Source organism: Phodopus roborovskii, unplaced genomic scaffold (assembly GCF_943737965.1).
Source record: "Phodopus roborovskii unplaced genomic scaffold, PHOROB, whole genome shotgun sequence".
Lineage (NCBI taxonomy): Eukaryota > Metazoa > Chordata > Mammalia > Rodentia > Cricetidae > Phodopus > Phodopus roborovskii.
In genome coordinates, this window is record NW_026126586.1 from 815,362 (window position 1) to 833,333 (window position 17,972).

The following is a 17,972-nucleotide window of genomic DNA, read 5'->3' on the forward strand; positions in this document are numbered from 1 at the left end:
AACGTCTTGGCTTAAAAGAAGCATACGTTTTGATTGCCTGCTATTTAAGTCATCTTTCATTTTTGTTTATTCCTTCTTGTGTGGTTTTATTCATTATTTATCTTTGGATTCACCCTATTTGATTTTTTTTTTTTCTTCCTTGCTTCAGAATCAGTGGTCTCATGATGATATTCTGATTTTATTTTTCAGAAAGTCCCTTTTAACATTTAAAAATACATAATTCATTGCACACATTTCTATCAACGCTACACAGGTTTGAGTTTTCTGCGCTTACTACAAGGCATCCCTAAATGTGATATATCGCTTGTACCTAACTGGCACCCTTTCCTCAAAATGGTTTCACAACTTTACCTTCTGCTTTTTTTGGTTCTACCCAAATCATATCTTATGCTTTCTCACCTGACAGTTAATCTAATTTATTAACTTATTTGTTCAATTTCATCATAAGCTTTCTTTTCTTATCTTATATTTGTTCCTTTCTTTTAGGCTACTTCTGTTTTTGGTAAAATGAAACAACAACCACAAGAGAAACCCCACACATTTCAATTGTCCTTTTTGATGAGAAACTAAGCAACACAATTGTGTTTTGTTTTATGAAAACACTTTCATTGTATCCACTCTTCTTGAAGAACTATAAACTAAAGAAGAAGGAAGGAAAGGGGAGGGGAGGGGACAGAAGGGGAGGGAAAAGAAAGGAACAAAGGGAAGTGAACAGAAGGGAAGGGAAATGATAAAGAAAGGGGAGGGAATGGAAGTCAAGGAAAGAAAATGCAAGTCAATGCAATTCCAGGTATGGCAAGTTGAGGTGAGGGGATGGGAGGGGAGGGGGGAGGGAAGCAAAGGGAAGGGAAGAGAAGGGAAGGGAAGGGGAGGGGAGGGGAGAGGAAGGGAGGGGAAGGAAAAGAAAGAAACAAAGGGAAGTGAACAGAAGGGAAGGGAAGGTCAGGAGAGGGGAGGGGAGGGAAGGGGAGGGAAGGGAAAAGAAAGAAACAAAGGGAAGTGAACAGAATGGAAGGGAAGGTCAGGGGAGGAGGGAAGGGGAGGGGAGAGAAAGGAAGTGAAGGAAAGGAAGGGAAGAACTAAGAGAGGAGAGGAGCCGATGCTTTTCTAATGGGGTTAGTTATTGCCCATTACCTTCTACCCCTGCTATGTCAGATTACAGCCCAATTAGTATCTATGGAAGGCAATCAACTGTCTTCTTTTTCCAGGGTCTTTCAAGATTTCCCTTTTATTCCTTTATAATTTACGCTATCATAGTGGTGTGTTTAGAAGTGAGGACATTTTTATTCATTCTATGTAGTGTCTGGGATGATCTGTGCATCTTACTTACCATTACCATGTTCTTTCTACCCTTAAAATTCTTGGCTTTTTAACAGTCCAGTCCCAACCCTCCCAGCTGTCTCCCTATTGTACTGTTCCAGAGCCTTCTTAAATAGTTCAGTGACTGAAGGCTAAGATGACCATAGAGTACACCAGAGTGCTGTTGCACCCTTCTTTCCTGAGGCTTTCAGCTTTCTAAGATGTTCTTGAAGAGACCAAGTTGGGTATTATAGCCTTACAAAGTAGCCTTCAATGCTAAGCTTTTAGATTAACTGGTTACCTCCTGATGCCTACATCAGACCCAGCAAAGAGTAATGAAGCTAGCCCTGACTGAGACAACTTACAGCTCACTCCAGGTCTGTGCATAGTGCAGTATGCACACCTTTGGGCTCTTTGCAAAGTTTAGGATGGGAATGGAGTAGAAACCTGATTAACCAGTTTGTATGAAACAATCTGTAATATTCATAGTATGGCTGGCTTATTAACGGGTTTGGAAATAAAATGACCATTGTATGATAATTATCTTTCTTAAATGATTACTGATTCAAATGCTGCAGACATTTAAGTAAAGACTTAGCAGCAATTTACTAATTGAATGCAGTATTACTTCATAGTAAGGGAACAGACCACAGAAATATGCAACAGCAGCATGAGGTCTCCGGTGCTACTGCAGGTTTAGTCAATGTGAATCTTTTGTATGAAAACTCCTCTCAACTTGGTTCCTTTGTTCATAAAAACAGGGCAGAAAGTGAAAAAGAGAATGTTCACCTTCCTGTCTGCCTTTGGTGAATACAGGAATTTACAGTGAGAGTCTCTGCCCTCTTGAGCTAATATGGCTTACACACCAAGACTGAGGGGGAAGCTAGGAGTGTCAGGTCATCTTGACTAACTATGTAGTCAGATGTTTTCCTTCTGCGGAATCCAGCTGGAGATGGCATTTTTCAATCATGCCGAAAGAGCATTGCTAACTGGTCTATAAAGGATGGGTTCTGGGGGAAAGTAAATCCAGAGAGATGCTTATGAATCACATTTAAATATGTTGCTTCAGCAAAGGATTTCTTTGAGGATTTGGACTGCTAAAATGTATTTATGAATTCCCCCAAAGAAATTTATCATCTCCCATCTTTAATTCTGGCTAAGACACTTTTCTGCATGCAATATTTAATTACTCCCCATTGAAAATTGCACATTGCCTAACATTGGAGCTAGTACAAATAACAAAACATTAAAAAAAAACCAAACCAAAACAAACAAACAAAAAACATTGTTCAGGCACAATGAAACATGTGCTTCCCAAACCCTCTTTAAGGGATCTGGGTGGACTGAAGGCACAGTTCAGTGGTAAGAAGCCTCCAGGTGGATCACCAGTACCACAAAAACAAAATGGAAAACCAATTGTATTTTAAATTTGCATGTTCACAATATCAGAGAAACTAAAGAAGTTAAGTGGTACAAATAGTATTGTGAAGGTACAGTACTATAGGTAGAATGTACTTTTATTCATAGTATTACTTCATATTACCTTTTTTGACTTTGAACATAAGTCTTAATGTGTAACCAGTCCCATCTGGCCTTCCACACTGGGTCTTCCTGCCTCTGCCTTTGGGATGCTAGAATTATAGATGTGTGGTGCCAGGACCTGCTCTTACTCCCAGTGTTATAACTTATATATAACTTATTTATAAACATTTTGGGCTACCTTTGTGGAAAGATGCACATGATAAAAGTTGGGGTAAACATAGTAGGACAAACTCTACCATACATCGTCTTCAAATGTGTTGTAAGTTGTAAATGTGCTTAAATTCATTTAAAAGAACTGGATAGCAACAGCAGAGAATTGCAAGCAAATCCCTACTGCCTGTGAAATTAAGTCTGTCAATGAGGGATTCCAAGCAGAATTTCACAGTGCTGGCAGAGTCATGTCTCCAGCTGTAAGGCAATTATTGCATAAACACAACTGGGTAAAAACAGCAGAGATTTGTTAGTGGTGGCTGGGTGCTGGATACTGTGAGAACTGATTTACTCCCTAAGCAATAGACATTACAGAAAGAGTAAACACAGAAGACAGTAAGGACAGAGGAACAAACCAGTTTCCATCAAATACCCCAAACAAATAAATCTTTCTCAGAGTGTGAGTTCTCATGGGCAAACAGACCATCCTCTGCCTGAGAACACACAGTGCCGGAATGGATTCCTGACCCCATGAGTTTTCAAACCTCAAACACCAGCAAACTATGGTGAAGAAAAGTCAAGAAATGGCTTTGCTCTGGTGAAGGAACTATAAATAGAAACATTAGAAAGCTGGTGGCATTTATGTTAAACAGACACCTGGTGCTCAATGAGGCTTGTTACCTTATTACCTGGAAGGAAACTAGGCTCAGATATGAAACGAAAGTCCAAGTCCTTCAGAACTTTGACCTGGATATGAGACTAGTACTAGGATATGATGACAGAAGCACTGTGTTAGTCATGAACCCAAAGAAGGAAACGTCAAGCTAATAGGAGATGAGATCAAGTGGATTGGGAAATAGGCACATCCAATATATCTGTGACTTCATCTTAAATTCAAACTCTTAATGATGCAATATTCTGTTTCATCATGACCAAACATCACTTTTCCTTCTAATTTCCTCATAATGAATGTATTTAACTGAAAAATTTTAAATTGATTTTATAGCTTTACCCAGGTACCCAGCTGGACATTGTTGCCACCTAGTGGTTTAGCACACTAGAGTGACCGAGTGAGCTAGGTTCCTAACAGGTGGGGCTCACAGGTGCAATGATAACAATGGGGCAGGATTCATGGGGAAGGCAGGCACAGCTGCCTAGAGCAAACACATGCTAACATTCAATCCCAGAAAAAGTTCTACACAGTAAAGCCAATGTCGGTCTACTGGGAGCAAACATCCCTTGGGGTCTCCTTAGCTAAAATCAGATACTACCTCTCTTAGGTAATTAAGACCCCTGCTTTCTCTTTGCTTCTGTAGGCAGCTCATGTGCTAAGTCCATCCTAAACACCCTGAAGAACCACATCCTCAGGGTATCCTGAATTACTGTCTGAATGCCATTCTGCTGGTGGGTATTGCTAAACTCATCTCTGACATTGCACAGTTAATATCACTAAGGATGTCAGAGCCCAAACAACAGACTGCACATATTCCTTTGATCCATTTTTAATATAAAATAACTGCAGAAACATGGGATTTTGACTTAGATGTTTCAAACTGGAAGAAGCAATTTTCAGAAATACAAGTATATAAGTCTTCAAATTTTGCATCACAGGCTGAGAAACACTCCAGCAAATGACTCTCAGTTCTCAAACATTCCACAGAAAATTTTGGAACATGCTTGCTTTTACGTGCAAATATTTCAGATGAGAAGTTATGGGATCTTACCTATAATGAAAAGAATCTCCACTGCAATGTCACTGACTGTTGTGCTCCGAGTTGTGGACAGGTCCTCATTGCCAATGAAACACACGTTGTAAGGTACTGTCACAGCAACATAAAATGTGGCCAGCAGAATGAGCCAGTCCCAGCCAGCTTTGAAAGTGCTGAAATGCAGCAGGATGAACTTGGATTTTTTTGCATCAGAAACCTTATACTCTGGAAATGCCGGCTTATCTACAAACACGTTCTGTGAATAAAGACACAGAGAATGAACAAAGAAGAATACAATTAGAAATTGATACTGAACAGTCCTAGACGCACTCACTCACTCTACATCAAAAACCTTACAAGTGACTTGCAATGTCAAACATGAGTCTACTGTTTTGTGCTACACAACTGTGATGCAGTCAACTACTGGCTTCATTGTGGTGCTGGTCCCACGAGATTCCAAGTGAGGTGAAAATCTTGTCACCTATGGAAGATGCAGGCTATTACTGTAGCACTGTAAACTGTGATGCTGCTGTACAGGGACGTACTGAACCTTAGTCATGTACAAGTAACCCATAGATAGGCATAGTACACAACAGCAATCATAGGAATCAACAGGTATTCCAGGTATTCTAAACCAATATGTTCATCCTACTTCTGTTTCAGAGTGTGATCCTATGCATTTAAGAAAACTCACTGTGAGCATTTAGTATACAAGCTAAAGGCTTATTTGTCACCTGCTGAACTCACTGTTCATTGGCACCTTGAGTGATTGTCCAGCAAAGCTATTGGTTTGTTCACATAAATACAGGTGCCCATGGAGGTCAAAGTGTGTCAAATCTCTTCAGAATGGAGTAACGGCATTTGTGAGACACTGGACATGGGTGATGGAGACCAAGCTCAGCTCCTCTGTGGAAGCAGTGGGTACTTTGAGTCATCTTACACTTGAAACCATCTCCAGCTCAGACCAGCACTGTGTAGATTTTTATTAATACCCTCTGTGGGATTCCTACAAAAACAAAATTACCCTAATAACACACTTCTCAGAATGTGTCCTGCTTGTTACTGGACTAAAACTAAATAGTGATCTCTGTTATGTGTACAGCACTCTGGAGATTTTTTTTTAGTAACTGTTCAGTGAGTAATCCAGATTTTCGTCATTAAAAAAAAAAAAAGGACAGTGATATCAAATGTTACCAAAAAAGCATCCAAGTGCAAGTGCCATCCTATACATAATGTAACATGAAAGGGATGCTTGTGTGTTAATTAATATGTGCACAGTCTGCATATGGGTGGATTTCAGGTGACAGTCATTACACAAAGAGCTCTGACCTGGGGTTCTGGTCATGTCAGAAAAGATGACCACCCCCCTCTTCCAAAAGGTAGAAATGACCAACATTCTCCTGCAAACATTCCTGTCAAAATACCCTGGCTGGCATATGCTTTTGTGCATTGTGGGTATTGGTGATGTTTCTAAATAAACCCAAACCTCATTACTTTGATCAAAATAGATATATTCAGAAATATACCACCTACTAGGAAGGAGAGAAGCAGCTATTTAGGGGTTATTTTTCAAGTCCTGCAGGAGAAAGGTAATGTTCACCACACAGCTGACTAACAGAGACTAGCTAGAGCTTCTGATGGCTGCTGAAGCACTTGGCTTTAAAAGCAGTCTGAATGGATGAACAATTCCCTGTTGCTATGAGACAAAACGAGGCTCCACAATAGCATGTGTGGAAATTCCACAAGCCTTTGGCCAGGTATTTATAGACTCTGCTTTGACCTTAATTAATGAGAAGTGCAAGAAAGGTAATGAGAACTTAGATTTGAAATTTAACTTGAATGAACAGAAGAAAGTTCTAAATATATAGTACTTGTTGACCACAGTTTGTTTTTTTGTCTCAGTCACTGAAGGGAGGGCAGATAAATATTATGTGTTCAGCAAGCCCCAGACCAGAGGATCCCAAGGACATTAATAGAGATAGAACTTAAAATTATTGGTCCCGCCTCTTGTTTCAAGGTAGGGGTTCCCAACACCTGTCTGCTCAGTCACACAAGCATGCCATGGTCATGCGTCATAGTGGGCCACTACTTCACTTCTGGATGGTTGGTTGGTGCCACTGCATGTATTCCGTCAAACTACCTACCTGCTAGTGAAGGACAAGTCCCAAAGCTTTGCCATGAAACCAAGACCACGTTTTACTTTGTATGTTTGTGGGATGTGTGCATGTATATGTGAGGGGTGTTAAATCTCATTAAATAGCACAGAAGAGAGACTTGAGGTCCACAAATATTCATCTCCCCAAGTTTGATAAGGTACTTTGAAGTTATAACAGCATATAATGCTCTTTTAAAGGTCTAATTATTTTGTTTTATGTGTATGCCTGTTTTTATCTGCACGTGTACCTGTACATTACATGAGTACCTGGTGCTTATAGAGGCCAGAAGTAGGAATCTGATAAGATTCCCATGAAGAGGAGTTTTGGAAGTTGTGATCCACTGTGTGGGAGCCAAACCCTGCTTCTCTTTAAGACTAGTGAGTGCTCTTCATTGATGAGTCATCTTTCTAGTCAGTGATAGACTAGTGAATTATAACTTTATTCCTAAACACGTATAAGAGGAAACTATCAGGATTCACCAGGGGCATTTTATGCTTCTATCTAAAATAGCTACTGTCTTTACCATTTTGTTGGAGTAAGAGAAGAGGCCTAGAGTGAGGACTGTGCCCTCATGGAAAGATGTCTGCTCTGGGTCACATGGATTCCATTTAACTTTGCGATACTGAGACAAAAGCAACGTGAGAACATCTTTCAATGTGAACGGCATGGTGTCAGTTTCAGAGACTACCTCAAACATATAAGTTATTGTCAAATTATTGTTACAACATGGTATTTAAAAATTGTGCTTTGGGTTCAATACATTTCAGGTTTGACATAACTCCTGCACACAACATCACATAGTTATAAGTTATTGTCAAATTATTGTTACAACATGGTATTTAAAAATTGTGCTTTGGGTTCAATACATTTCAGGTTTGACATAACTCCTGCACACAACATCACATAGTTGCCTGGGTGGCAAAAGGCCGACTACACCAAAGTCTTTAACAAAATTCTTTTGAATGAAGCAAATTCTTACAAGCATAAAAAATATGCATGTGCATAGTATTGTTCAATCTGTCGAAACAGGGAAGGAACATCACAGTTTATAAGCCTCAAACATATGGAGCTAGTCCAAGGACTAAGACGGGATTTTAAACAAGAAATAATAGATTTTGAGCAGCTGTTATTTCTTAATATTGAGGGCTTTATAACTAATAATGCTTTAGTTAGTTAATTTCTATCCTATGAATTATCCAAATGTACTAGTTAACTCCAAAGCCTAAATAAGATGTTTGTTTTCTGAAGTATTTTGCAATATTTCCTTGAAACTCACCTCAGAATGCACAAGGGGGCAGAAAAATATTCTTAGTTACTACACTGGGCACACCTGACACCAGGCTTGTCTTTGATGATAGCACTAATGTATGAGGCTATCTGCTGGTGATATTTGGGCATGGCTAGCATTGCTCTCAAACTCCCAAGGGGCTTTCTCCTGTGTCCTGTACAAAATTTATTTCTATTGGATAGACTAGCTTCATTCTCTCCTCATTTCATAAAGAATCAAAATCAAAAGGAAGGAAAGTCTTTCCAGCAGTTTCTAGGTAAACTTTCAGCTTAAGAGGAAGGTTTTACCTCCAATCCTCAAACCTGGACACAGGCCTAAGGAGTTCTTTTGACTGTGATTACAGTATAGGATCATCTACCAGGAAAAACTGCTTAAGAACAAGACAGTGACTTGAGACAGAAAATTAAGTTCTGGTCCCGTTAGCTGATTCTTCTACTTTTAGAGATTTTAATGAAAACCCAAAAACATTAGTTTTTGTTTTCCCCTTTGTTAAGATGGAGCTAATTAAAACATTATGCAATACTAGCTTGCTGTGAGAATTGAATAACAGAATGTAAGGAAGGCAATCTTAAATAGCTAGCATGATAAAATGTTAGTGGTTCTTTTTGTGTGCATTGGTTATTGCAACTAGAATTCCTCTAAGATTGTTTTTCCAGTAAGTACAGGGCCTCTGCTGTCCTCTCTTCCTGCTGTCTGGCCGTTAGCTACTCTCTCTCCTGCACAATGACTGATGACACACCAGGCTTCAGAAGTCAAGGCACCTGTATTATCACTGTCTCTGAGCCAAGGAAGCATTCTGAGTTACTATCCTCCCCTCTGAGGTTTATACTTTTGAACTGAACAGCAATAATTAAACAAGTCATTAAGGAGTGTGAGTTTTAACTTTTGTCATAAGGATTTCTAAGTAATAATAAATAGAGTGTTAAAACTAGAGGGAAAAATAGCAAGGCTCAACAAATGTAGTTTAATCTCTCTGAAACTTTCAGTGTTTCAGTGAATCTCAAGTAAATGCTTCCAACTAAAGCAAGAAGACAGTATGGACTTCCAGCAAAAGCAAATCTCTGCATATATGCATATTGGGCACTTGTACTGGAATACACACACACACAAAAACAATACCCTTCCACCCACCACCCACCACCAACTGTGTTGGACATTTCAAAGGAGTGAATGTCAGAATAGTCAAGGCATATTGGATGATCCCAGGAGCATGAGTGGATCAGAACACTGACTGTGACCTAGAGAAGGGACTCACATTAAAGCCAAACCAAATTTGTAGCATATTCAGCTAACTCCCCATTCCTCGGGTTTAGACATCTTTCTTTGTTTGCTATAAGCATAGAAGTTGATACTTTGTACACCTGAAGCAAGGCTTGTTTCATCAAGATATCGTTGGCCAAGATTAGCACAGTGCTGGCTATAAAAGTAAGATTGTGAAGAACCCAGAGTCCTCAGCTCCCAGAACATCTGGACCAATCTCACAATCACCAAGAAGTTCTGCTTTCTGGATATGGCTGTTTATGATTCTACTGGCAAGGTAGACTGACTATTCAATTTTCCACTTATATTCATCCCCTAAACCTGCTCAGAGTCTGCTCATTCTACACTGCAAAGCTGTGTTTGAAGGTCTGCAACCAAAGAGATATTGTTCTGCTCTTCTCCACACAGGTGAAGTTCTTTTGTGTTAAACATAAGTTATGTGAATTTCATGAGGGTATGACGTGTGATTAAAACTCTATAAAACAAATTAAGCAGCTTTTAGTGGCACAATGGCACACAGATTCAGGAGGCAGCCCTAACTGTAATTCACTAAAAGTGAAACTTGTTATATAATTTAAACAGTGTAGCACCTTCTGAAAATTGTATCTGTTTTGTATATAAGTGAAGTCTTAAATGGAATGAGGATCTATTTTGGTTCATGGTTCTCCTAGATAAAGTCACAAAGGAGAATGAGATCAAGAGTAACACTGACACTGAAATTTGATTTATAAATTAGTCACTAACCAACAATAACTATAAATGCCACCTGCTACACTGTCCTGTTTCTCAGGTCATAGAGTCTCTCTGGCGTGCCCCTGCTCAGAGCATTCACTGACTACACGTCTGGTGTGCCCTCCTCAGCATACTGTGCCCTCACTCATGTCTGGTGTGTCCCTGTTCAGTGCATGCACTGACTACATGTGTGTCCCTGCTCAGTGCACTGTGCACTGACGACATGTCTGCTGTGCCCTCCTGAGCGCACAGTGTCCTCACTCCCACAGCACTGTAACCTCAGTGTTGTGATAACACTATGATTGCACACTTTTATAGAAATGCCTTATGACGCTGAACTTTCCTAGTTTATTCTTTACGGGTAAATGCAAGCCAAAGTGAAAAAAAGAAAGCTAAAAATTCAATAAATGGGTAATTGGAACCTTTCCTTAGTGTATCACACATTGCTCTCCAGGGGAACTGGTATCCACAATACACATAAAACACCTACATTATTTATTTTCAATTTGTTCTTCTCTCTTCTTTGCAGGTGTCCTGAGATGTGATAAAGGACAGCTCGACTCCGTCTCCGTGCCGAGTCAAAGTGGGTCCCTGCTCTTGATCTTCCTTTGGCTCTGTCTGGAGGGAAATAAGACTCATAAGACAACAGAGAATGCAGCATTTCATATCAAGGAAATTGAGTTCTGACAGGTCATGTGCAAGAGCATACAGTGTTTTATGTATTTTCAAACACTTAAAGTTACCTGATGACTCCTGGTGACAGGTATCTTTAGTTCAATGTAATTTATTTGTTTTTCATCGTTATACTAACTGCACTGAAGTAAAATATACATGAGAACAGAAGGACCATGCGAGGTCCAGCAAGCACAGGATTCTGCTTCTACCCTGCTCTATCATACTCAAATTTACACTTAGAAAGCTTATTTCCCACAGAAGCAGACACAGGCAGCTAAACACTGAGCCAGAATGGAATCCAAATACAGAGAGGGAGGACAAGACCAGGCTACAGAAACCCATAGAGACAGCTGGCCTGAATAAGGAGGCACTAAGGGGCCCCCAGACTGATAGCTGGGAATTGGACCAACTCAGAGCTCCTGAACATGGGTCTCACCTAGAAGGCCTGAGCAGTCTAAGGGACCTCTGACAGTGGAACCAGGATGTATCCCTGGTGCACAAAAGGTCTTTGGGAGCATGTTCCCCGTGGAGAGATACTCCCTTAAACTAGAGGCAGAAGGAGGGCCTAGTCCCTACTCCAAATGACTTGACAGATTTAGATTTAGATGACCCCTCCAGGAAGGCATCACCCTACATGTGAAGTGAGGGAGGGAATGGGATGGGAGGGTGGTTGTGGGGGTGGCATGGGAGGGTGGAAGAGAGGAAGGAACACAGGAGGGGGAACTGGGATCGATATGTAAAATAAGAAAAAGAAAGAGAGAGAGAGAGAGAGAGAGAGAGAGAGAGAGAGAGAGAGAGAGAGAGAGAAAGCTTATTTCCCCCTAGGTACTTTCCAATGCAAATGTAAAAGTATCATTTATAATTATTTTTTTTGTATCAATAGAAAGTTTATAAAAGTTTATAATAAAGACAATACAGTTTTCTAGTTAGCATTAACTATCAACTTGACACAGTCTTGTAAATTTTACAACTTTTCCATTTTGAATTAAAAAATTGATTCTTTGAGAAGCCATACAAATTTTTTGGTCATATTCACCCCCAAGTCCTCCCTTGAACTTCCACCAGATTTGTCCTTATCTCCTTAACGCCCAATTTTATGTCCTCTTTTATTTGTCCTATTTCAATTTGTATTCTACATTTACTTCTGGGGCTGAAGCCATCCACTAGGGGTTTGGTCAATCTACTGGGAAGCATACCTATAAAGAAAACTGTCTCTTCCCCTGCAGGAAGCTATCAGCATCATGAACTACTTCCTGCCCACACTAGCATGGCGACTGGTTTGGTCCTGGGTTGATCTTATGAAGGCATCCGCAGCTGATGTGAGATAGTGAAGTCCTGCCATGTCCAAAAGACATCGTTTTACTCAGATCCTCCCTAACCCCTATCTCTTAAAGGTCCTTCTGTACCGTCTTCCATGTACCTTCATCACTGATGGCCCCTTAACCTTGGGGAAGGTATGGTATCTGGTTTGTGGCTGAACACTCTGTTCAGCCTATTCTCTACAATTTGACCAACTGTGAGTATTTGCATTAAACACTGCCCACTACACAAAGGAATTTCTTAGGTGAGGTGTGAGAGCTGCATTAATCTATGGTTAGAGACTTATGACTTCTGAGGATAATTTAACACTGTGTCCTGAATGGGGCAAAATAATACTAGTAGGTTCACCCTTGGTACTGTGACCTTGCCGACCACAAGGTTTTTGATAGATTTGGGATACTGGGCATGTGTTACATCCTCAGGGTCAGGTTTTAAATCCAATCTAAAAGTGGTTGATTCCTTTATAAGATTCATGTCAACCTTGCATCCAAGGGTATGTCTTGTCACACTATCTACTTTTGTATGTCACAGGGCTCTCAGCTGGATGGGACTGTTGGTGACCTTCCCCCAACAGAAGCCTGCATAGCAGTATAATGAAAGCTAGGCACTAAGGACAAAATTTCATGGAAAACACCAACTTAGTTTTTTTCAATTTCTTCATTATTAAACAAACAGCTAAAATTGTATTATTTGATTTTCTTTATGTAGTAAAAATTTTTTATGTTGTCAGGCTTATCAATTTACCTTCTCCCAGTGACTAAATATCATATATTGAAGAGATATAATTATATCTTGAAGGGATATAATTTCTCACAGAATAAATTATTTTTTAATATGTAAGCATGTTTCTTCTGATGTGTTTACCTATTTATTCTAGAACTTGAGTTTTAAGTAAGATACACTACATTATCATAGATTCAAATAACTAATAAAAATTAAAACCCACAAAATAAAATCATTTACATTACTTATATTATTGTAATTGTTATATGTTCCGATTAGGTCTTCATGGGTTAACTTTTTATCTACTTAGCATCTTATATGTTCACTTAAAACATAGTAATTAGTTGAGTAAAAGTAACTTCAGTGTATTTCAATATATAAGCAGCCTGCATTATGTGACAATGTCTATAGGAATGTGGCAAGACCATTGGGATGCTTATGAAGTGTTAGTTGGTTGCAAAATAAGAAGCAGAATTATAGTGCTGTTAAGGAATGGACCTGAGTTGATATTTATGACAGTCAGCTGGTTCTCTTCTCATGGGGAAATCTAATTAATAGCTGAGATTTTCCAAATTACACATCAGTAATTTCCTCATCCTAAAAGAAAGGTCCTCAATGGGGAAATGTTAAGTTTTAAGTGGAAGTTCTTCTGTCCACATTGGATGCCATTATGTTAAGAGTAAGGTTTTTTTTTTTTTTTCCTTGCAGGTCTGGACCCACTGCCTCGCCAGCCCCAAATAATACACAGAGACTCTGCATTTGATATAAAGCTGTTGGTCAGTTACTTGTTTCTTATCAGCTAGCTCTGTCTTAATTATTAACCCATTTCTATTAATCTAAGTACTTCCACGTGGTCTTATCTTACTGGAGAGAGAGGCTGGCGTTCTTCTCTCTCCATCCTCCATCTTGGATCTCCTCCCAACTACTACCTCTCTCCTCCTTGTCTCCTAGTCCCACCTATCTTGCTTTCCTATTGGCCAAAAGTGCTTTATTCATTAACCAATAAGAGAAACATATGTACAGAATGACATCTATCAGGGGAATGTCAAATAAACATATTGTTGTTAGTCTTGGCTCTAAGTAGAAGCGAAATATATTTCTGATGGCACTAGGGAAATGTGCAGAGATCTACAAGGATGACACCAATTAACAATCTAAGCAATGGCAGAGAGGCTACCTTAAATGCCCTTCCCCAATAATGAGATTGATGACTACCTTATTTGCCATCCTAGAGCCTTCATCCAGTAGCTGATAAAAGTAGGAGCAGACACGCACAGCTAAACACTGAGCAGAACTCCTGGAATCCAGTTGCAGAGAGGGAGAAGTAATGAGCAAAGGGGTCAAGAACAGGCTAGAGAAACCTGCAGAAACAGCTGACCTGAACAAGGGGAAGCTCATGGACCTCAGACTGATAGTTGGGAAAGCACAATTGGACCAACACAGACCCCCTGAATGTGGGTCTCAGTTAAGAGGCCTGGGAAGTCTATGGGACTTCTGACAGTGTCACCTAGTGCAGGAACGGACTTCGGGAGCCCATTTCCCATGCAGGGATATTCCCTTAAGCCTAGATACACAGGGGAGGGCCTAGGGCCTACTCCAAATGACTTGACAGATTTTGATGACTCCTCATGAAAGGCCTCATGCTCTTTGGGGAGTGGATGGGGGATGGGTTAGGGGCTGGGCATGGGAGGATGGGAGAGAATGGGAACTGGGATTGATATGTAAAATAAGAAAAAATACAAAATAGTAATTTTTTTAAAAGTTTCCTAAAGCTACTCAGTTTTAGCTGGTGATGAATGAATGTGGAATCAGTAAATACTCTTCTTGGAATTGCATTGCAGCCCAGTCTGGTTCTCCACCATGCTTCTAAGAGCTCTCCCCATTAAGGTCTCTGCTGTCCAGAGTGAACATATCACAGCATCATATCTTAACACATGCTCTCTGTGCATATACACAGGCAACTAGTGTTGTGAGCACACATGTGGGGTACACTAGTTACTATCTGGCCTATGGAGTGGAGAATATAGCCCAGAAAAAAAGGAACTTCCATAGAGAGGACCAGAAGAAAAAATAAGAAAGGAATGCTAGAGGGCCTTGATAAAGGGACTAGTTTACTCTGAACTAAAATTGTAAGTGGGAGTAAAGTAGTTAAGGAAAGGCAAATTATAATCTTCCATGTTTTTAAAGTTGTAATTTTGAGCGATTTGTGCTACCTAGAATACATCATTAAGTAATAATTTGGGGAGAGTTATGTGAGCAATGAATTTTATGAGTTTTCCATAAGTGAAATTTTTAGTCTTGCAAATTATGTTTCTCTGATAATGTCACAAACTTTATCCATGGAAATTTCAAGACAATCATAAATCATATTGTATTTGGCCAGGTTTTTCCTATCAACATGTGCTGCCAGTTCTCAACAACAACAACGAAAATATTTTCTTATTTTAATTTGAAACAATGGCCATGGTTACTACTGGATTTTAATAATGGGTGTAAACTTCAAAGTTTCTTGTATACTGACTGGAACACAGCAATTCTCTCTCATGTGACAAAAATTTCAATATATATATATATATATATATATATATATATATATATATATATATGCTAAAAACTGAACATGAAGGATTAACTAGAAATTAAGCATAAGACCTGAGACATTTCTACCAGTTTTGGGGGATATGAGTCTGGGTACCACAGGAAGACAAAACACATCAGCTTCAGGAGCTAGAGGAGAGTAGACAGCATCACCATCACTTGAGATGGGGAACCTGCATCTGTACTGTATTGCTATTGAAACAGAATGCCTAGAGAATGGTTTGTCCATTTTAAACATTACTTTTATTTAACTTTGCCACTGTCATAGATGTATGTAATTTATTGTTAACCTATTCACCCACTTTTTTCTCTCAGCCCCTTCCCACCCTCTAAACACTTTCTTCTACTCAATTAGTATGCCTCAATGTCATGTTTTACTTGGTGGCACAGGCAGCCAGAGCTGCTGTGTGTTCATGATTACAACAGACATGTCATATCCATAAGACAAGAGTTTTGTAGGACCTGTACCCATAAGTTATCTTTCACGAATAAACATTGAGTATCATTTCCATATAAAGCAGCAACTGCATCACTGGACATTTATCCTAGAGAAATGAAATCATGTATGCCACATTCTAGAAACTGAATATAACTGCAAAGTCCCTCAGGGGTAGCTCAGGGATGTGAGTCCAGCCTGTGGTGAAGTGTTTCTATGACTTTGCATAGCCCTGGGTTCTGACACCAACACACACACACACACACACACACACACAGTCAACCTTCTAAAACACCCAAAAAGATTTTTTAAACTATGTGGCATGGCTGCACAAGCCTCTAAATCCTGGCATTCCAGGGGTAGAGGCAGGAGGATTAGGAGCTCATAGCCAGCCTAGGCTACATTGGGACTATTTCTCAAAATAACCTTTCTATTTGTTTTGGGTTTTGTTTTAAGATCAATAGCATCTAGCTGTGGTGGCTCACCCTTATCTGGAATGCCAGCACTTGGAAGAGGCAGGTGATATGCTTTAAGTTTGAGGCTAGCCTGGCTGATCATGAGAGACTCTAAAAAAGAAAACAGAGAAAAAGAGAGGTCTTTGTCCTGGTGGTTATACACATCTAATCTACACTTGCTATGAAAGGGTGCACTGCTAATAGAGCTGCAGGAATGACTATCCCTGCCATCTAGTTCTTGACAATACATGGACAATGAGGGTTGCACAGAGAAAGACCGTCTTAAAAAACCAAAAGCAAAAAAAAAAAAAAACAAAACAAAACAAAAAAAGAAGAAAACTAAAAATCTTTGTCAAAATCAATTTAAACATGAAATATTATATTTTCCAAAAATTAGAATTATATTGTTTAAAGTATATAATGGGATATATGAGATTCATGGGATAATATATTACACTAGTAGGGTTGTGTTTCATATGCTTTCTCATTTCAGAATAAGATAACTTTTCCTTCTTCTTTCACAAAATACAGTTTCTAAACTAGAAAGTGTGGTTTGTCAGGTGCTTCCTTATCCACTGCTATTTTATCTTTGAAGTATTTAACTACTTGATCACCCCCTAACCCCAACATTGCCTCCACATACTTGCTCTACACCTGGAGTAATATTTGGGCATCACATTCCCTTCATATTGATGAGACAACATGTGCTCTCAATTGCTGCCATCATTAGAAGCTCATTGACTGTGTATACACACACATCCAAATCTATTTGCCCACTGGAAGCAAATAAAAAACATAGTTAAGTATTTACCTTTCGAGTGAAGGATACTAAGCATAATGTGAATATAGAGTCCTCAGTCTAAAACATTTTGTGTAATTAGAGTGGTCTTTGAGGCAGACCTTTCTCTATTTCTGTGTGTTGTGGTACATGGATCAAACCCTGCGTTTGGCTGACACTGCCTTACCTCTGCTAAACTGATCATCATGGAATATTTTAAATACCAACATAAAATCAGAAGGAGTAGGGAAGAAGCACAGTGACGGGAGGCTGGACTGCCAGTGTCTAAATTGCTTGCCACAGACAGTGTAAGAACAGGGATGGAGACAGACTGAGAACAGGAATGGACACAGAGGCAGAGAACAGGAATGGAGACTGAGACCAGGGATGGAGATGGAGAACAGGGATGGAGACTGAAAACAGGAATGGAGACTGAGACCAGGGATGGAGGCTGAGACCAGGGATGGAGATGGAGAACAGGGATGGAGACTGGTACAGAGGACTTTTCAAAGAGGCTCCTCATGCACACAGAGCTTTATTGAGTGGAATTGTTCTCTGAGAACAGTGTTATCTGACGGGAGAAGTTAGAAAGCAGTTGTTATACAAACACTCGGAAGGGTGGAAAGACAATCCGTTAGAACTCAATGACGACATCAGTTTCGCTCTGCATAGTAGGCCTATCCCTGAGCTGGAGGAACTCAGGAGAATGCTGGGGGATTATTACACAGCAGGCCTTTTTTGCTTGAGAATAGGAAACAAAGGGGTCTTTCATAGTTTCAAGTGCAGCATCCATGTAGGAATTAACTGAAATAAGACAAGCTAATACTCTGAACCATAATTTAATTTTAAAG

General features: G+C 39.7%; 1 protein-coding gene across 1 annotated transcript in view; it reads right to left on the reverse strand.

Moving 5' to 3' along the window:
• Positions 1 to 17,972, reverse strand: part of Kcnh8 (potassium voltage-gated channel subfamily H member 8) — a 373,064-nt gene that overhangs the window by 161,504 nt on the left and 193,588 nt on the right. The window contains exons 4-5 of the mRNA XM_051204195.1: positions 10,627 to 10,754; positions 4,716 to 4,956 (exon numbers count right to left, since the gene is read on the reverse strand). Of these exons, the coding sequence (XP_051060152.1) occupies positions 4,716 to 4,956; positions 10,627 to 10,754 (369 nt within the window). The remainder of the gene's footprint in view (positions 1 to 4,715; positions 4,957 to 10,626; positions 10,755 to 17,972) is intronic.